We start from the raw sequence: 20,521 nt of genomic DNA on the forward strand, positions 1-20,521 counted from the left end.
ACACAAAAACTCTGGTATCAGTTTTTTAGAAACAAATTAACCATCCACCAGTAACCATTTTCAGTGTGAAGACTTAAGGCAGTTTCAGAATACATCTGAACTGAGGAAGCTCCACAACCTCAACTTTGAGCCTGTACGATTTATTAATAGTGAATCAAATAGTGAATCAAAGTAAATCAGTGAAGTTCAGATATTCTTCCCCCTAAAAGATAATGTCATATTCTCGGGGACAACATTTTCAGTTTTCCTATACAATCACAAGTAAATACAGCTGTTTACAATAGAGCACACAGCCAAATATTTAAATTTGCCACTCTTCAAGTAATAGTAGCAATACCACTTGAAGAATATGGGTATCATATTTTTAAAGAGTCAATTCTTTCAGTCCAATTACTGATCTTGGACAAGCATGATCATATCATATACTTTTGTCCAATAACGCAATCTAGTGAAATCTTACAAAACTCTTAATGACCAAATATTTTTTTACTCCAATGTCATTTTACATGCATAAAGACATTATAGGATTGTGGTTACTTTTATGTAGCTTATCTTTAAATTATATTTTTAAAAGAATTACTCCTGTGACATCACATGACTAGATTTCTGGCTAATGCAAAATTAAAGGAGAAAGTACCAACTGTATAGACCTTCACAGTTCCTCAAAATTCAAAACATCTTTGACTACAAAACCCAAACTCTAATAGATTAATACTATGCATAGTTTTATAGAAAGAATTGAGAAAGACAAACTCTCAAAAAACAACTCAGTTGTCAGGAAATAAGGAGGCACTTTAAATAATAAATACCTTATTGGTACATAGAAAGAGACAATAGCAGTAAGAGGTTATTAGCAGACTCACACTAGCACCTGTTACTTAAACCATTGCTGAAATAATGAATAAAACATAAGTTTTAAGATGTAATTTAAATATTATTTTTAAGTTTAAGCTTAGCCTTTTAATTTTAACATCTAATTCAAGCTGGACATGCATAATAGAGAAGTTATTTCATTAAATGGTTCACCCATTTTTCATTGACAAGCTTAGGGAATATGTTTTATTCATGTTAAAACAAGTATTTTGAAGTACACCAGCTTCTCTGTGTTACATACAGCTAACTGTATTAATACTACCTATTCATAGGAATGAAAACATAAAAAGTTAGTAGTCAAAAGTCCAACATGTAGATACACATGCATATACATACAGCAAAAATCCCTCATCCTTAAATAGCAACACTGACTCAAATTTTACTGGAACCTATGCCCCCTCCAGCATTACTGCTCATGTTTCAGTCATAATTTCATTCATGAGCCAATTCACTTTTATTTTCAATATCATACTATATAGAGTAACAGACACTTAAAGGACAGTCAGAATAATGACATTATATTTAAACGATCTTCCTTCCCATATAACATTAATTTTCAGTTGCATTTAACATGACAGCACTAGAAATAAATAAAATGCATATATGCTGAACAAAGGAGTTTAGTTCTGGAAAATCAGAATTCTCAAGACCTCTACTTGCTAGCAAGGGTTTGAGGTGGCAAAGGTTGATGTGACTGTAATGCAGTCTATTAAACAGTTCCATCAGTCTGGTGAACAGAGTTTTTTGTTTTAATTCTAAATTTTTAAACGCATACAATTGCAATACTTAAACAAACCCACAGAGAAGATACCTGCAATCACTCTGGGGTTAAAATAATCCTCCACAGAGTTAACAGAACAAGAAGCATCTAGTAACCAGGAGATAATCCCCTACAAATCTTACACAGCATATGTTTAAATAATAGAAGTCGTTTGTGTACCTTTGGATGGTTTATGAAAATAAGCAATCAATTCTGCAGACACAACATTATTTCTAAAGGAAATCTATGTGACTCATGATGCCTGCAGATACACAGAGACAAACCACACATATTTTATCAGTTTATTACAGTAAGCAAATAAGCGTGGAATGAGAGTGCACATAACTGTCTACTTAACGCTTACTGAAACATTTATAAGAGCTGTTATCTCCCTAATAACAGACAGACAGTGTGCAATTTTAGAGAGGAGAAAAGCTTCATATTTTTTAACACTTCACTAAAAAGTAACTGAAGAGTGTAAAATGAAAAATACTCTGTGCAGTTAGCCGGTAATGGACCATATTATCAACTCAAGTTAGATTTATAGGATACAAACTAGTCACTAATAGTTATTTTACGACACAGCGTGTCTGCTTTTTTTTTGGGTGAACATCATTAAGATTAAACTTGCAAAACTTTTTTTTTATACAGCTGTTTAGAATGCCAGAAACTAAAAAAAAAAAAACCACCACGTTCTGACTGAAAGCCGCCATGAATTAGAACTCAGCACAGGGACTCCACAGTGATATCATATGGGAACACTGTATTGGTACAAGTCAAGACGGGCCCCCACACAAGTTATACATGTTGAAAGATGATTCATCACTGTAAAAGAAGCTGCGAATATTTTTAAGCTACTTCTTATATAAGAACAAGAAAGGCAACAGTAGGATTTCACCTTAAAAGTTCCCCATTCATTAACCATGTGAAAGGAAAAGTGTAAGATCACTGACAGTAGTTTAGGCTTGCTTTATCACAGCACGGCTGACCAGTTACAAACCACCAAATCCTCCGCACAGGAACATGCTTTTTTTTCCCAGCTGAATAAGTCCTTAATAACTAAGCTTAAATTAACACAAAAGACTATTTTCCATAATTATTTTAAATAAAAAGCACTACAGGGTTTATTAAACTCACCACAGAAAACAGAGTTGGACAGACTTTCCTGTATGAATTATTATTATTATCATCATCATCATTAAGCACAAGATAATGCCTGTTTTCTTTTTTTTTCTTTTGTATTTGTTCCTTAGATTAATAATGCTGTAATAATAAACATAGATAATTTTTAAATTTTGATTCAGAAATGTATATATGTTTGGATAAAACATATATTCTTGGAAAAAATATTTGCTTCGAAGAATGATGATAATTACAGATCTATCCCTCTAAATTACATTCTGTTAAAGCAGTGGACTGAATCATTTAATCTAAGCAGCCCTTCGACTGCCCTCCTATTGGCAATATCCATGATATAATCCAAGAAATACCTACTGAGCTGTGAGAGCTATATCCTCTCTTACACTCACTGTAAGGCTATGCCCCAGTAACTCCGCAACAGCTAAGAGGAGAAGGGCTATCACGTAGCCCAGCCACATTTACATGATCTTTCAACTGAAGCTATGAGAGCAACTTAACTATAATTTTATACTACTAGTAGAAGGATGGAAAACCAGGCAAACAAAGGAAAGACAACTACTGGCAGGAAACAGTATATTTGTGATCTTTTGCTCCATTACCAGTTAAATATTACTCATAGTCACAAGGAGATGTCTCACTTATACAGCTCTTACAAAAAATGAAGAATTAATCATTCATAAAAAGACATCATAAAAAGCAAGCAAAGAATTGCAGAAAGAATGTCAACATCCTACGCTGCATTACTTCAAGAGGCTGTGGCAAATCCCAGCATTAGAGCATACTTAAGTCACATGAATATGGATTGCCAAACTGAGGACAGGACCCCTCTGAGAGCGGGCAGGGAAATAAAAACGGCAAGCAAGCTCGCTCGCTCATATTTTCTGCAGTCTTGAAAAGCAACTGGATACCTTGACTCAATTTGGGTTAATTTATCTAGACATACAGACACTTGAAGACAACACGTCAAATTCTGGAAAATACTTCAGATAACTTTTGACCAAAGGCATATTCAACTGTTCTACATCTACTAAACACCTTCTAAAAGCCACATCTGCCCAAAGTCCTTCTATTTCTAATACATCCTAACTCCCTTCTTTTTGCATTGTCACCAACTTTTGGGCTCTACACTTCCCTAAATGATTAATATGTCAATAAGGCTAATTGAAAATTAGCATGTTAATGCTCATATCTTTAAACCAGTATTCGTTTCAGACATTAGAAAGTGAGTTCCAAAAGTTATTTCTGAATTTCAACATTGATAGGATAATACTTTTGTCTCTAAAAACTTGCAAGGAAAATAAAAATCAAAAACCCCCAAATAACTCCCATTGATTTTTAAATCACATGGAGATGAGTCTCAAACAAAAGAGCACTTTTTTTATACTGCCCATAGTCTGCCTCTGTAAGGCTGCCAAAATTAATCCTTTTCTCTGCCTTTTTTCTGACTAGTATTTGTATAGTCTCAAATAGGTATAAAATCATTATTTCAAGGAGCAGTATATTCAAGGTAATCTGTGAATCTAGAGATGATCAAAATCTTCTGTAATACTAAACTATCCCTTTTCTAATATTTTTATACCCCTTAGATTTTTCTATGGTTCTCGTAAAATATAAACAACTAGACAGATTTCCAGAAAATCTGTATCAATAAAAAGTATTGCTCTTAAGGCATAAAAATGACTACATGATATAAAGGAACCAGAATTAGGCCTTAACCTGGAGTTCATGAACAGTAGAAAACTCTATTAGTCTCGTACCAGATTAATCAAGCACTTTTAAAACTGAGCGTGCACTTGTTTTGTATTTTATGTGTAACTGGGGGCCAGTGAGACAGATTGCATTTCACATGCATAATAGAGCTTAAAGCTTTATATTACAACAACATGTGGTTTTGTTTGAGATTTGGCATCCTTGCCTCTTTCTTCTGGTGAACATAATGAATCACATGAAAAATCCAAAGACAATATTAGTGAAATCTTTTAAAAAGCCACACAGGAAACAATTTCAGTAGCAACAGAATAGGAATATTCTCACAATTAAGTCAGGGTTATTACACAAACATGAAAGAAAAGGCTGAATTCAGTGACATAATTATGGGGTGGCAACCTTGGTATAAATTCAGAATATCACATTCTTCCCCATAGGGTACTCTGGGATCACCAGCGGACTATTGAAAGGGCTTAAACAGATATTAAGAGAGAATTTTCTTTTAACTGCATTTGCAGAAAATGGGCTTAAACTGTATCCCAATCCAGGTTTCAACTTCTAAAATAATGGTAACCAAATCAAAAGGTGAAATTCATATCTGTGCATGGAAAACCTCAAGTTTTACTATCATTTTGTCCCATATACACTTTTACAAAGCGAAAAGCAGATGGTCTGGTGGCCGACGCATGTGTGTGCCTTTCATGAAGCAGTATTTTAAACTCCTTTGAACACTTACTAGGTGTTTCAAGGAACAGGCATTCACCCCATATACAAGCAAGTAATGTACTTCAATTTAGTGATTCAAGCCTTCCACTGACCACCTAACTGGAAAGTCTGAGGATTACCTGAAGTAGTTTAAGAGTTGGAAAACAGAATAAGGTGGCGGCCTCACCTTGCATCCTAATTACTACTTACTACACAGTATCACCTACAAGCCCAAGTGAACTCAGTCAAATCTAGCACAGGTATTTATAAATGCTAAAATGTAAATTACATCTTTGCGGGCTTAATACAACTATATTTCTATCTTGGTCACTTTATTTTTGTGGAAGAATGCAACATGTTATTTTGTTTTTTGTAAGGAGGATCTTAATGCACAGTAACACACTTGCAACGACAAAAATCCAAAATCAGCACCGAACCTGCTGCACATATACATCTACATTAGCACTTCTTAGTGTGGGTATAGAATCTCTGTGTGTACTGGAATATTATCTCTTATACATTATATTGATGGACCATTTTTTCCCAACTTTGATTTAATTTTACATGTGTTTTAACCTGCAAAAATCCATATTCCTTAGTTTGTGAAAATGACAGTCCACCTAACTAAAATCATTGCTAAAATACAACTTTTCTGTATTTCGTTTTCCTCAAGCTTCACTTTTTGGCCTTAAAAAGAAAGAAAGAAAAATCTGATACAGTTCTTAGTCTGTTAGAGACAGAGGTTTATTTATAACCAGTTACCTTGAGAGTTCTTTGTTTAAATTCAAAAGCACACTTCTTATTTTTTGGACTCAGAAACAAAATTCATGGCATCAAATTACTTATTCAGCCTCCATGAGGACTTCTCTTTTCACGCACATTAAGAAGAAATGCCACTCAATCCAATCCATGCACAGCTCAGACTAATGTAAGCAACAACATGCACAACATACAGCAAACAAAAAAACCTCACCCTATGGATCTCCAATAAAGGCACTACAGGTACAGGTACTACAGGTACAGACACAGATCCCGAATGTAAGCACGCTGCTTACACAGTAGCTGTGGCCATAGCTAAGTCCCTCAGTTGATGACTGAAGGCTGATTAGGTAAATAATTTTTTCTCACCTACTTTTGAAATTACTTTGGTCCTAACTAATATGGAGTATCTCTGCTACTATCATCTAAATCCTTCAAAGACTGTTAGTCAAATGAGCACAAATGTAGCAGCAGGAAGACTGTGTCAATGGCCATTTATTAAAATTTATTTCATTTTAAAGTAACTTTTAATACACAAATATATTCAACAATAGTTGAAATATATGATTTACGTAGTAAGTATATGTTCTAACGCTGCTGATGTTACTAAGCACCTTCAGTGGAAACAGCAAGATGATTTTTGTACATTTTTCATAAAAGCATTCCAAACTAATAATGTGAAAAATCTGTACACAAACCTTCTTTTACAGCCATGAATTCTTAAATTCCACTATACAGTTAAAAGATCTATTCTACAGCTCTTAAAAATGTACCTTCCTCCAATTCTTCTGGCATCTTCAAATCAAGAACACAGATGCTAGGGACTAGAAACAGCAAGCAACACTGTATGCAGCCACATAAAGATGGAAACCTTTCCTAATCCAAGTGAACAGAAGTTCAAAATGAAAACTTTCATCAACTGCACAGCAACCAAAACTAGTTCAGGCAGATTCTAAAACTGCTTTTATTAGTCTTAATATGTCAAGGCATTCTTCACCAAGTCATTAGGGCAAAAGCATGCACCAATACAGTGAAAGTCTGCCACTAAAGTGAGCTTTTTAAAACTCATCTCTCTGATGATACCAGACTTTTACAGTCATCTGTCTCTCCAATATCCTCTAGAGCATAAGGCATAAGAGGAATGAAAATATTTCTAAACGATTCTGGCGTGAGAAAACAGCAGAACATCACTGACCAACTTTTTAAAAAACAACTTTAACACGGGTTTGGAGGTGGGCCAGGGATGGTATCCCACCTTCCTGCAAACATTAGCAAGAACTTTTAGAGTATATTCATTCCATGTGATGATGACTCTTCATGTAAGAGTGACAAGATGAAGTCTTACGTGCATCAACCTAGACTTGGCTATTGACTTTCAGAGGAGGTGCATAAGTTGGTCTTAGCGGAATCATGGGCTATTTGCTTTTTCAAATGAGCCAACCTAAAAAAATCACTAACAAAGTTACACAAGTCAAGGCACTGACTCCTGTTTTCATCTAAATTTTAAAAGTATTTAATTTCAAGGCTTACAGATTTTCAGAATGGTTAGATATATGTGGAACTGTAGTAAGTAAGTTATAGAGCAAATTTTGATCCAGATCAGTAAAGTATCTTCTGGTGAAATCTTGGGCTTCCCTTTATGTTGCTCTGAAGTTCTGCTTTTTGTGCAATCCAAGCTTCAGTTATGCACAGATCAAGAAAAAAGGTGAAAAAAAGCAACTTATGCCCATGGTAACATCCTTATATGTGAAATATTTAGCTGTATTCACAAGTGGTGATTCATATACTTAGAAGAGCTTTGAGACCTCACCATCACTGCGTATCGAAATCCATAAGCTGTCCCCCTCTGAGAGAGAAGGGGACCTTTGATAAGGAGTTTTCAGCAGATCTCTATAAATTTTGAGTGAAGAAATTTAAAAAAATCTGTTTCTCCATTTGGGATTAGCAGAACATGCCAATAAACACGCTGATAAAGATATGGAATGACATCATTTAAAATTATAAAGGAGCTCTATAATTTTTAAGTGTCATTCCTCAGTACAAAAATACAAATCCCCAAAACCATAATCAGTCATACAAAAAAAAATCCATGCACAATCTGTAGATGTAACTGAAAGAAGGAGGCATCTAAAAAATACCTGCTATAACAGCATGAGTCTTTGAATGCAGATAATACAAAAAGTTGTATGTTTATTAATTTCTAGGTAAGAGCTTGAGATTTTTCTTCAAACTCAGTTTTATGCTTTATCAGTTTTATATACAATACTGGGCAAATGAATATGAAATATTATAACTTGTTAAGCAGCTATCACATACATAGGTTTAAAAAAATTCTTGTTGCACTCTAAGAAAATGTATTAGGTATACAGTTGTAATAAAGTTGAGCTGACTGTTAAGTATTGTTAATATATATTACGCAAGAAAATAATATCAACAGCCTTCTAGGTGCTGTATAAATTCACATTCTATTTCTATTATAATTCTGCTTTTGCAGTTAAACAAACTTTGTAATAGGATCATCATTTACTGTGACCCTCTGAAAATAAAGCAAATGCTGATTAGCACATTTTCTGGCACATGTCATGTCCCTGTCACTAAACAATGTCTTAATTTTAAATTCTTGTTCAGAATCACTGATTTGACAACCACTGTCACTGTTCAAGGTCTGCACAAAGCTTCAAACTGCATATTATCACCCATTGACAAACTCGACATTTTATGAAGAGCCCCTTCTCACACTGACTTATCCTCCTTATCCTGTGTAAATAAGTAACAATTCATTTTATAACCTTGACTTTAAAGTCCAGCCCTTCCACCCTCTTTTTTCTTCTTCCTAAACAAGTGACAAAGAACAAGGAAGCTGATTGAAGGGGTCCATTATGTATCAACTTAAAGAAAGGCAAAGTGATTGATGAAACTAGCAGTCACCTTCACTGCTAGCTACTGCACCTGTATCCTTTTTGTCAAATGACCTGAAAATCCTGCTGACAGTTTAACATTCACCACAAGGATACACTACCTAGCACTGTAGTTTTGAATATTTTTATTTGCTCAGAAATTAATGGGAACATTTTTTAAAAGATAGAAGTACACATTTAAAATTAGTAGCAATTTGTATTTTCTTCTCACACATCTTTGTGCTTTCTAATAGTTTACTTGGCAAAACTATTAAATAATACTCTTCAGGTAAGCCTACAAACCACAGTTCCTCTGCAGGTGTCATACAGTTAAATTGTTCACATTATGATCACCATTTCAGTAAAATTTGCCAATGGTGATGTGAGAATCTCAGTTAATTTCACCTTCACAGAAGAAAACCAGTTTCCAGGTTTCAGACTAAGTTTCAGAGCTTTTGAGCAACAATAGTTTAAAAACAAAAAACCAAAACCACTTTTCTTTTTTTTAGTTATTATTTTCAGTTTTTAAATAATACCTGGCTAATTTAATACAATTCTGGGTTAGCACATCAAATAAAACTTCCTTTTAGGCTCAAAAAGATGATTAAAAATGCCAACCTCAAACTATTCCTACGGTACTGGTCCTGTACTACTACTCTCTGTATAAAATAAAATTTTCACTTGGAAAGTGACAATTGAGAGGCAGCAAAATCCTCAAAAATAATAATAAAAAGCTGGTTTACTCTGTGTGGGACACAGCACCATTTCCTTTGGGCATTTATTACCTGTTAAAAACCAATCTTTTGGTGAGTGGCAGTTCAGGGTTTTTGAGAGCAAGCTGCAATATTTCTTCGGGTCTGCAGAGTCATAATTAAAGCTGAACTGAGTGGAATTGGAGAGGGAAGGTCAGCGAGGTGCCGTATGAGAGATGAGGCTGGGCTGATGGGCACCAAATGAACAAATTATGATGGGCCCCACTCAATGTGATGAGGTCAAATGCTTGTTTCTACCCACTGACAGTTCAATTTCCCTGAAATGTCTCTCGGTTCTCTATGAGCTAATTATGAATGAAAAGTTATCAACTGCCCTCACCAAAAAGAGCTTTCTTGGAGCTTTAAATGTCAAAATATTGTTAGAAATGCATCCTGGCCCAGCTTTTTAGCCAAACAATACCCAAAATAATCTACATACCAGTGTTATATTATATTCCTTTTACCTGCAGTATTGGTGTAAAACATTCCTCAACTACTATTACAGAAGACACATACGTAAGTTTTACAAAGCAAGTATTCTCATTTATTATCAAAGGCAATGTGTTTATAGCTTTGTATAACATCACCTATATAACTTGCAAATATTTCCATATTAATTTCCAAGAAAATATTGCTGGATCTTTAAAGTACCAATGGTCAGCTGTATTTCAGCATCCAGATGATATTTCAGTACAACTCAAAAATGCATAGTTCTTTCATGAAGCCTCAGTTTTCAGTCCTCTCCTGATGCTGTTGTGAAATATTATCTTTTGAAAATTCAAGCACATAGGGTTGCATATAGTTCCAAAGTTTTAGATAAGCAGTAGACATAGAAATTTTTAACTGGACTATTACAGAAGTTGGATCTTTCAAGTTAAATGAGAAGAGAGAAGTGAACAGACTTTAGAACTAGAAATTGAGAAATCCCAGACTACTTACCTATACAGAGAGATAATTTTGGAGACTTTTTTGGCCACAATTATTCGCTACTTCAAAGTTAAGAAATTACAGTAGTCTAAAGCTTCAATTTAGAATGATACCTAGCTTCCCTTTGTTATGAAGCTGTTTATATTTGATATGTTTACTTACAAGTCAGAAATTTTAAAGGAAACTCCTAAGAAGCACTAATCAGAACTTTACTTTACAAAGTATTTTTACATTTATATATGTACTACTCATGTACTGGGCACTGCACAAGACAGGACTGTGTGAAAGCATTAATTATACCAACTTTAAAGTTATACCAATTAAGGGAACTGCAGCACACATGTCATTACAACAGGATGTTACAGTCAGAGTATATCTGATATATGTTAATTTATAAACTAAAATAATATTTCAGATTTTAAGAATACCACATGAGTGGGGATAATGTAAAGGGAAACTTTTAAGTCAGTGTTTTCTAAAAATTCAATATAATTTTAAGGTATTTTAAAGAAACTGGCCGAAACAAGCAACTGCAAAAGAGTAACTAAAATAAATCTTCAATCACAAACTTCGAAGCAATTATCTATGTGGCTAGCATATATAGCTATAATATAAAAGTAAGCCTGAAGGTTTTCAGTGCAGCACAGTATTAAATGCATCAACAGTTGCTGTCACTGGAGTTGGCGTACTATCTTATTAGACACACTGTTGACCAAGTGTTGTTGCAACAAAAAAACCCTGTGCTGCACAGAGTCTTCATGTTTAAGTACCACAATTAAGAACAGAGAAATGCAGTTCATTCATTACAGAACCTTTTCAGGAAGTTGATTTTTTCTAATTCTTATTGTAATTGCATTGTTCTAATCCTGTATTATAAAGGCAGCTGCTTGCCTATCATTTGTACTTTCCTCGTTAATCCTGACTCAGTGAATTAACCTTTAATTACAGCCGTTAAAATTGAAATGAGCCTCTTGTCTGGCTGGGGCTGCCCCCTTCCAGTGCATGAGACTGATGAAAATTTTTAGGGTCAATGAATATGTCCCATGTCATGTCTGATAGATGCTAAAGATGTGAGGAGGTAAATGTTACCTTAGAAAGATGTGGCTGAAATTTTTAAGAGCCAGGTTTTATTGACAAAATAAAACAAAAATAGAGCTTTGATTACTTCTCTCTTCTGTCTGAGCTATATAGTATAACACACACACAGACACACTCCATTTTACATACTTTGCCACACTACATATTTTAAAGAAAACTTACAGACTCATCATCATGCATTACATACACATGATTTTAAGCACCTAGCACAAACTCTGTTTACAGCAGTCCTATTTTAAGGAGTATAATGTATGTATTTTTCATGTTATAAAGAAAAAAACATTACTTTAAATTCTCTCATAGATCTAAGCATTTAACTCTCAAAAAAGCTGGACTCATTTTAGGATAGTATTGACTTAACCAAAGGCAAAAAAAGATCAAGGGTCTCATCACAGTAGCTTATCTAAAGGAGTTTCTTTTCTTGCAATAAATCCACCTCCAATTTAATTTCTATTTTATAAACAGGATTTTAATATTGTAATTGTGCTTTACTTTGCAATTTTAGCACTCTTATTTTTAAATACAATATTTGAATATTGGTTCAATCTTTTTCACTCCAAGATAACAAAACAGCAAAATACCATTGAATCAGGAGCATTACTGTTAATCAAAGACCTGGCTACTCAGAATGCAATATAATTAATATGCAAGTTGCTAACTGATTTTAATTATATAACTATACATTTATGTAATTTAAAGCATATCTAGTAAAGTTATACAATGTATGCATTATATATTTGAAGTATAAACAAAAGACCAAATCTGGAGAACATCTAGTATTAAACCATACAGTAATCTACTAAATCAATAAGATTATACATAGTAATAATACAATATACCTCTCAGACTGGGTATACTATTATTTGGGCCAGTGTCTTGCATCAGAAACTTGTTTCTGACTCAGAAGAAAGATCATGTTTGAAATTTCAAATTAAATTATCTAATTTATTTAAAAGAAAAGAAGTTGAACGTTCTTAAGTGTAGAGCTTGTTAAGTATTAATGCATTTAATAAACCCATGAGGGTATTTTTTAAGGCTTGAACACTAATAAACATCACCAATTATGATAAATGGATTTCTAATTAAAGAATAAATGCAAAATCACACTTTAAAAAAGTGTCATATCAGGTTGGTTTTTTTCAAGCTAACCTGTTTAAAAGTATGTGGAAGCAGTTTCTGAAAGGACATTATAACTTCCAAATATTTCATGTAACACATACACTGTTACCAATTTAAGAACACCCTCTTATACAACAAATTTATATAAACACAGAAAAATGAAATTAAGTATGCAGGAGGTCTTTCTTCCATTCCTTCTTCTGTCTTGGCAATGGTTAATATCTGCTGATGAGCAGCTACAGTCATTTGTAGATCTCCAAGTGCTTTCCCAAGGTAAGCATCATTATTCTCATTTTTCAGATGGAAAACTAAAAGATTAAGTTACTCCCTCCAGATCATGCAGCAAGTAGTAAGCCAAAAATAGAACTCATTTTCCATATGTAACACCCAGTTCTGTATCCACTGGACCACGCCGCCTTCCCACAAGCATCAGTCACACCTAATCAGCTGCAAAGCTGAATTTTGGGCGGCACTGAGAGAAAGTTGCTTTTTAACTCTTACATTTAAGACTATGACTTTTCACTTACTTCATAGGTGCAAACTTTCCCAGGTGCCCTACTAACATATTTTTTAAAAGTGGTTTCAATTAAGCCTACACGCTAGTTATAAATCTTGCATAGAACAGAGCAGGGAAAATTGGAGACAAAGCAGATACTTAAAACTGTTCCATGGTGTGAACTGTGGAGTTGTCCTGTGCAGGGACAGGAGTTGGACTCGATGATCCTTGTGGGTCCCTTCCAACTCAGGACATTCTATGATTTTATGATTCTATGATCTTAAGAAACAAATCCAGCGAGAAAACTGCACAGAACTCCAAAAAAAGAATCTGCTCAATATGCAAGTGTGGTCAAGAATGCAAACAAGCTATAGCATGCACTGGGGTAGGACACATGTAGACTATCTTGTGTCCAACTTCCCCCTTTACCTCCCCACAACAAACCTTCCCAATTTCAATCTTCATATAAAGGGCTGGGCTTCAGAATAAGTATAATGAAAACATTTAATGCATAGGAAAAAGCTTTCCTGTGATGCAACACCAAAAGAGTAAGATGTTTCTTATAGTGAGCTGCAAAACAACAGGGCAAATGGTAAACTATAAAAAATAACAAAATCATATAAAAGATACCATAAGTCTGTATCATCCTAACAGAAAACCACAAAAACACCTGATAGAAGACAGGATGTGGCTAACATTGAAAACTGATTTAAAATAAACATCTTTTGTCTAAGTAAAAATTTTAGAAGTGTCCTAGGAGGGACTGGATATATTTACAGAAATGTAAAACTAGTTATTTAAAAAACAATGGTAGTTAATCAAAATGTCTCTGAGAATATGGGGCAGAGAGTATCAAGAATCTAGTCAAACTATCACATGCCATCCACTGCTATCATAAGTGATTGCACCACATCTCTTTCATGACATTAACAAGCTATTGTTTCTTCTGATACAGCCAGTAAGAATACAGTAAGAATACAGTAAGAATATCTGATACAGAGGTAAGAACTCAGACCAGAGCTTATACAAATCACAAATGTAGCTAGTTATATTAAGAAAGCTCTGAAAAAATAAAACTCATGAAGTTGAACGCACACCAATAATTATTTAGCAGAACTACTACTCATTTCTCTACTGCAGGATTTTGCAAATTCTTAAGCACCTCATGCAAACCTTTCCTACAAGTTGCATATCAGCATAGAGCCGCAATATAATCCATTATTGCAATCCTTGTGTTCCCGGTACTTCTGAGAGGGGATCCTTCACACAGGGAAATAATATACTTCAGAGTCAGTCTTAACATTTGCTATAGAGGAATTAGAAACACCCTAAATGGACAAAGCAACCTAAATAACATGAAAGTTTTCCCCTGTAAGCACTACCTCAACAACTTAAGAAATTATGAATTAAGAAATGAAAATACTGTTTAAGGTGTTATCCTATTCTGAAAATATCTCTAGTTGAATATTGAGGCAGTTCATGTTTACTCTTTCTCAAGGAATTCTCTTAAGTGTGCTCAATTTGAAATTAAATGTATTTATCACCTGGTTTGACAGGTCTGCAGCTTGACCTTGACTTTTGTCAAAAGCTATTATTTCTGCTCTATGCATCACCACTCTAAAGAAGTTCTCAAAGTGGATCTCAGTCAAAAGTTCTGTAGGAAGACATGAGACAGGAAACAAGGTGATTTACTGCTCCCTTCCTAAACAGTTTGGGTGGAACTCAGAGTAGTAGGAAACAATAAAAACATATCATTGGTAATAACTACTATCAAGAGAACAGATAGAACATGCCAAATAAAACCATAGTAAGTAAAGCTGAATCACTTCCACAACTATACCATAATTCCATAAGCACAATAATTACTGGCAATACTAAACTGTTGCATCAAATATTTTTGTAAGTATCTCTTCACTTCAAGAGTTTTCCTGTCTTTTGATACATGCTTTTATAATGAACTTCTCTTATTGACTCTTGACTTTTTCCCCAAATTATCCTCTATTTGGGGCAGGACAAACGATCTTCTGCCCTCAAATCCTACTTAAGTGAGCCCATACTTCCACACACTTTTTGCGCCATTCGACTGCTGCTACCATCAGAGCTCATATCCAGCTGTCAGTTCTCCCTTGCACTAATAGCATTCTGAATCATAACAAATTTCTTGCCACCAAAGCAGTATTTCCTTCTTATTAATTCTATTTTTAAAAGTGTGTGTCATTTTTATGAGTTAATTATCATATGCAGCATGCTCAGGGCTCTAGACATTTAGGAGAGCAGTTGCTTTTACACTTTTACCATCTAAAATCCTCATGAGAAAAGGACAGGTGGTTTAGCTTTTCTTATCAGCTGTGTGATGGGTAGGAATAGATTATCATCCCCTCTTTGGTTTCTCTCTGATACCATAGCTCTCCTCTTCCTCCTCTCACCATTCCTGCTCAAAATATTATCTCCTGCAGCAGGTTATAACCCTCCCTGTCCTTATGTCATTCATGAGTTTTGTTTTCAATTCTTCTCTTTTCAACTCTTTTCTCATTTTGGTCTGACTTCTCTTGCGTGGACACCCTGAAAAGCCCCATAGTAGCCTCTGGCAACCTCAGTTACCTGGCTTTGGTTGAGCCATCTGAAGATGGACCACAGGTACCAGGGCAGAAGGATGCACAAGAATTTACTATGTTTTGCATCCAGTTGGAAAAAAGTTGTCCATAAATTACCAGAGAATTTTGTTATTCCTGGAACAAACTATAATATGCATATGTGCGTTTACATGAAGGGGAAATGTGCTATATGTAAACATGAATCATAAAAACAAATGAACCACAGGACAAAGCATCAGGTTGAGCACTTTAGTGTCTATTCAAGGATATTTTGGTTTTGTAGGTTTAAAGAGACCCATATCATTACTGTAAAACCATTCTTGTATTTATGCTTTCTGTAATGTTCAGCAGCTATGAATTTGGAGTTATAAGTTTCTAAAAGCTGTATCCAATTACAGTGCTGAATGATTTGAATAATAGACTGCCTGACATATTCCAAGATAAGTGGCTGCTACATTTCTTTGATATTAGGGTCATATACTGTACTTATCTATTTTTACTCCATGCTCTCCATTGCCTAGTGATAAATTAATTTCTCACTGGTAGTTTGGCATGTGCCCTACAGTTAAATTCATTTTCTTTCCCATTGAAGAAAGAAAAAGTTTTCTGAAGTATGACAACTATCTTCCTTATTTTTAGAAACAGTAATCATAGATTCAGTTCAAAATACTATTTTAAGAGGGACATTCTCACATAAAGTCTTAAAAAACATTTTTGAATTTCCATTTTTAGAAAATAATCTGATGGTGCTGAACAACACGTGACAATAGTTATTTAACTACTTGCACACAAGACTTTTTACAATATATGGATATCATTTGAAAGAACAGGTTTTAACTTTAGCATTTAATTTTTCTTCCTTCCTGATGCACAAAGCTCAGCAAAGGACCCCAATGTACCTCCGCAATTATTGTCCATGACAAAAAAAGTTGAGAGTAGGTCTGAAAAGAGAACACAGCCCAAAACATGTAATCACTATCCAGGCAGCAACAATTAGTTCTTATGTGATTTGAGTTGTTTCCACGGCAGGGAGCATGACGAAATGTTCCAGCTTCTTTGCTGGTTATATGTTTCACCAGGAGGTCAGCAGTACCAAGAAAGAGGCATTTTGCAGAATCAGCCCTTTCATGCAGAACTTCTTCCCCTGTTTAGCGTACACCTTCGATCTCTTTCTATCTAACACCTCTATTTCATGGCAGCTACCTTCTGAAGAAAGGGGAGAAGCAATTTAGTAAAAGCATAATGGCAACCATGAGGAAAGCAGGTATGAATGTGAGAGCGGAACATGTGTTCGTGTTCTGTAGATGATGAAAGGACTAAAGACATTGGCAAACAGGGAGTGTTCTCAAGCATCCGATATTACTGATTGCTGTCTTTAACCTATCCTCAAAGATGGCAATTCTGAAGTAAAGCACAGAGACCAAACTCATTCTTAAGCTAACCCAGAGCCAGGAAAACAGATGATTGCCTGTGTTTCAAACTGTCAAAGCCATAAAGGATGGCAAAGATGCAATTGGGGTATTGCAATCCCAGGAATAACAACACAGTTGTAGTTAAACTCAGGCTTTCCACCTAACGCTGTGTACTACGCTGCAAAACAACATGGAAGGGATTTTCTGGCATTTTAAAACTGTGTGACACAAGAATGACTACACATTAGGTAAAGCGACTGCTTGTCCACAGATTGCTACCGCCCTGCTTGAAATTCAAATTGCATCACAATTTTCTTAGATAAGGCTAGTATCCAACACATTATCTTAAGGTCTAACTTTTCAACAGCAAAATTTAAAGCCTGTGAGTATGAAACTGAATCATCAGATATGATATTTTATTTCTTGAGTCAAATCAGCACAAAGTACTTTACCAGCAATTATTAAAGTCACAGTGTAGGTTCTATATACCAGCCCCGGTAGAAACAAGGCTAGGCTAAAAAATGCCTGTGGCTCTGGTATTTTTTCTCGTAACTTCCATCCACTTTCGCAAGGATAAGTATACCATGTTGTACTGCTGCAATTCCTTATTAAATTGTAAATTTAAATTGGAAACACAAAATGACTAAAGAAAAACGATCAAAAAAGAACACAAACTACCATCCTTTCCCCAACAAAGGAATGCCCTCTACCTTCCATGACTTTGCTAACCTTAATTATACCTATAGTTTTGAGATTCCCTAATGGAAAGCGCTACAAAGCAGAAAGCGCTAACAGAATGAATCATGACACATACTGATACACCACTGATTGTAAATCTATATCCTTTTTATTTGCCCCCAGGGGCTATGCTTCGTATACTCATGAAAAACTACTTCCAAGTAGTAAAATATCATAATTGGAGGCGTGTATGGTAAACAAACAGACTGAGGATTAACAGGTATGTGATTTTCTTGTAGTTTATTTTTGCTGGTGTAGCAACCAGATGATTTGAAAGATTTGTATAGTTTGGATGCTTGATCTGTGAATTAAAGTTTCCCTCAGGCAGAGAAAAAGACAGACTGAAAGAGAAGGTTAAAAATCCTTGAAGGCATCCTTCTCAGACGTCCAGTTCTCACACTTTTCTCAGAATGCTTCGGCACGTAATTATTACAGATCAAAAAAAGTTGCCAGACTTGCATGTAAACCAGAATTTCATTCAAGACCTTTATGGGTGAAAGCACTTAAAAAAATCACTTTAACGATTGCCTCAAAAACACGTGAAATGCTTAAATTAAGACACTCCACATACCCATCCCACTTTTTCAAGGCTACTTACATCAATGACTGATGAACTTGAAAGACATAATCCCTCTAGGTCTGCTGTTAAACTTGGGGACAAAACAGCTGCTGTAGGAACTGCCACAGGAGTTGCCACAGGACAGACTAGAAATAAAAAGGCAAGGGATACTTAACTTCAAAAAAATTTAAAATACTAGGAAGGAGAATGAGCTATTTTCATGACGTGTAAAAAGGTTTTACAACTTTATCTAATTATTTCATCCTTGTATTTATGTTTCTTAATAGCAGAAGGTTTTTTTTCAGACATATAGCCCCAATACTCAATGAAAATGGAAATAAAATGGATATATGTATTGACTACACCATTTACATTAAAAACATTTTGTCCTTCTTTCCCATTTTTACCTCTATTTTATCCATATTATCCAGCACATTTTCATTACAAGTTATGTGCAAGGTACATATTAATGCAACTCTAACATGTGTTGCACCTATAGGAGTAAACTTGAAGAATGGTGCTACAAAGCATAGCCAAAAAACAGTGCCGGCTCTGCCCTGCCCTTCCAAGATTACATTTTAATCTGTTCTGCAAAATTGTGATTTTTACTATCTTATTATAGTACTACAACTGGTTCATAGGTTGCACAGATGTTGTATGAATGACATTCATTGACACCTGAGAAAATAAGCTCACTTTAAGAGAAAACAAGTCCAGACACACACAAATTCTCAACATTAATGTTTTACATACCAATACATTCTAAATTCCGAAACTATTTCTCAATTCTAAAACAAACAAAATCACATATTGTAATAATTATGCATAAACATAACTTGATAATCTAAGCTTTTTTTTGTCAGGAAGCTGGTACAATAAATGAACAGAATCAATGTTTCAGACATTTAAAATTCATTGAATTAACTGAATTGAATTTATGTCACAGGAAAAATGAGGCTTTAATCAAGATACTTACAGTCATCTAAATCTAAAAGATACACATCTTGTTTATTTGGAGCTTTTCTATCTCGTACTGGTTTTTCTTCTTTCTGTCAAAATACACAAATATTTCCTCTTATATCATATCAGCAAAATAAAAGTATTTAATACTTTTATGAAGCAAAGTGTATCCATTTAATACTTTTATGAAGCAAAGTATCCATTTTCAGGAGTCAGCACTCAGGGAATTCACCTAGTAAGAAAGATTTTTTTTGTACAGGTAAGCTGAACCCAAACTCCACATTTGAGTTACATTTATTCCTTTAAAGCCCATGTTTTTGTTTAATACAGTTATGGTTGCTACTCAAAGAAAACTTTTGGTGACAGATCAGACGCTTCTGTTGAGATCATTAAAACAGAGACAGAAGCATTTTTTGTGAAGACAAAAGACTTGGGTACTAACTCTTCTGTTTCCACATGAAAAACAGGATAAAATCCACTCAATAAGTAAGTAGTGTTATTTCCACTTCTTGTATGGAATCTTGTCCCATCATCTATTGGGATTTTGTTTAATTGCTGGATAAGTAACAAAAAGTTTATTTTTGTCACCAAAAAAGTTTCAATTTTAAGCCTTAGGATGAGTTCTAATAATAATGATTGGCCGTACTTTAAGTAAAGAGTAGAGCAGTAATAGAGTCATCTCAGTAACCTGGAAAACAGAATATTTCAACAAAATTTGTTTCAGTATAGCTAAATAAAAAGTTCTAAACAAATCTAATAGGACCAAGTGTTGGTCACACCTACAGAGCACGTCTAGACACTAATGATGCAGGACAGAATTTAGTTTGTCACAGCTCAATATGGATTCCCAATAGGGTGGCTTAGTAAAAAGGATTGGTCTTTGGATGTAGGCAGAACCTGGACACATTAGCCATAGGATGCCCATCAGCCATTTTGTCACCCTTTCTTAAGCATCCTTCGTCTGGATCCACCGAAGAACCCTTTCTGCCTTTGCTCTCTCTGGCTCACTCAATGGACAGGCGGCT

At 34.7% G+C, this 20,521-nt stretch overlaps 1 protein-coding gene across 1 annotated transcript in view; it reads right to left on the reverse strand.

Annotated features, from left to right (window-relative positions):
• The window catches only part of AP3B1 (adaptor related protein complex 3 subunit beta 1), a 158,663-nt gene that overhangs the window by 32,670 nt on the left and 105,472 nt on the right, over nucleotides 1–20,521 (reverse strand). The window contains exons 21-22 of the mRNA XM_065655822.1: nucleotides 19,513–19,585; nucleotides 18,576–18,682 (exon numbers count right to left, since the gene is read on the reverse strand). Coding sequence (XP_065511894.1) covers nucleotides 18,576–18,682; nucleotides 19,513–19,585 — 180 coding nt within the window. The remainder of the gene's footprint in view (nucleotides 1–18,575; nucleotides 18,683–19,512; nucleotides 19,586–20,521) is intronic.

The sequence above is a fragment of the Caloenas nicobarica genome, chromosome Z, assembly GCF_036013445.1.
Source record: "Caloenas nicobarica isolate bCalNic1 chromosome Z, bCalNic1.hap1, whole genome shotgun sequence".
Taxonomy (NCBI): Eukaryota; Metazoa; Chordata; class Aves; order Columbiformes; family Columbidae; genus Caloenas; species Caloenas nicobarica.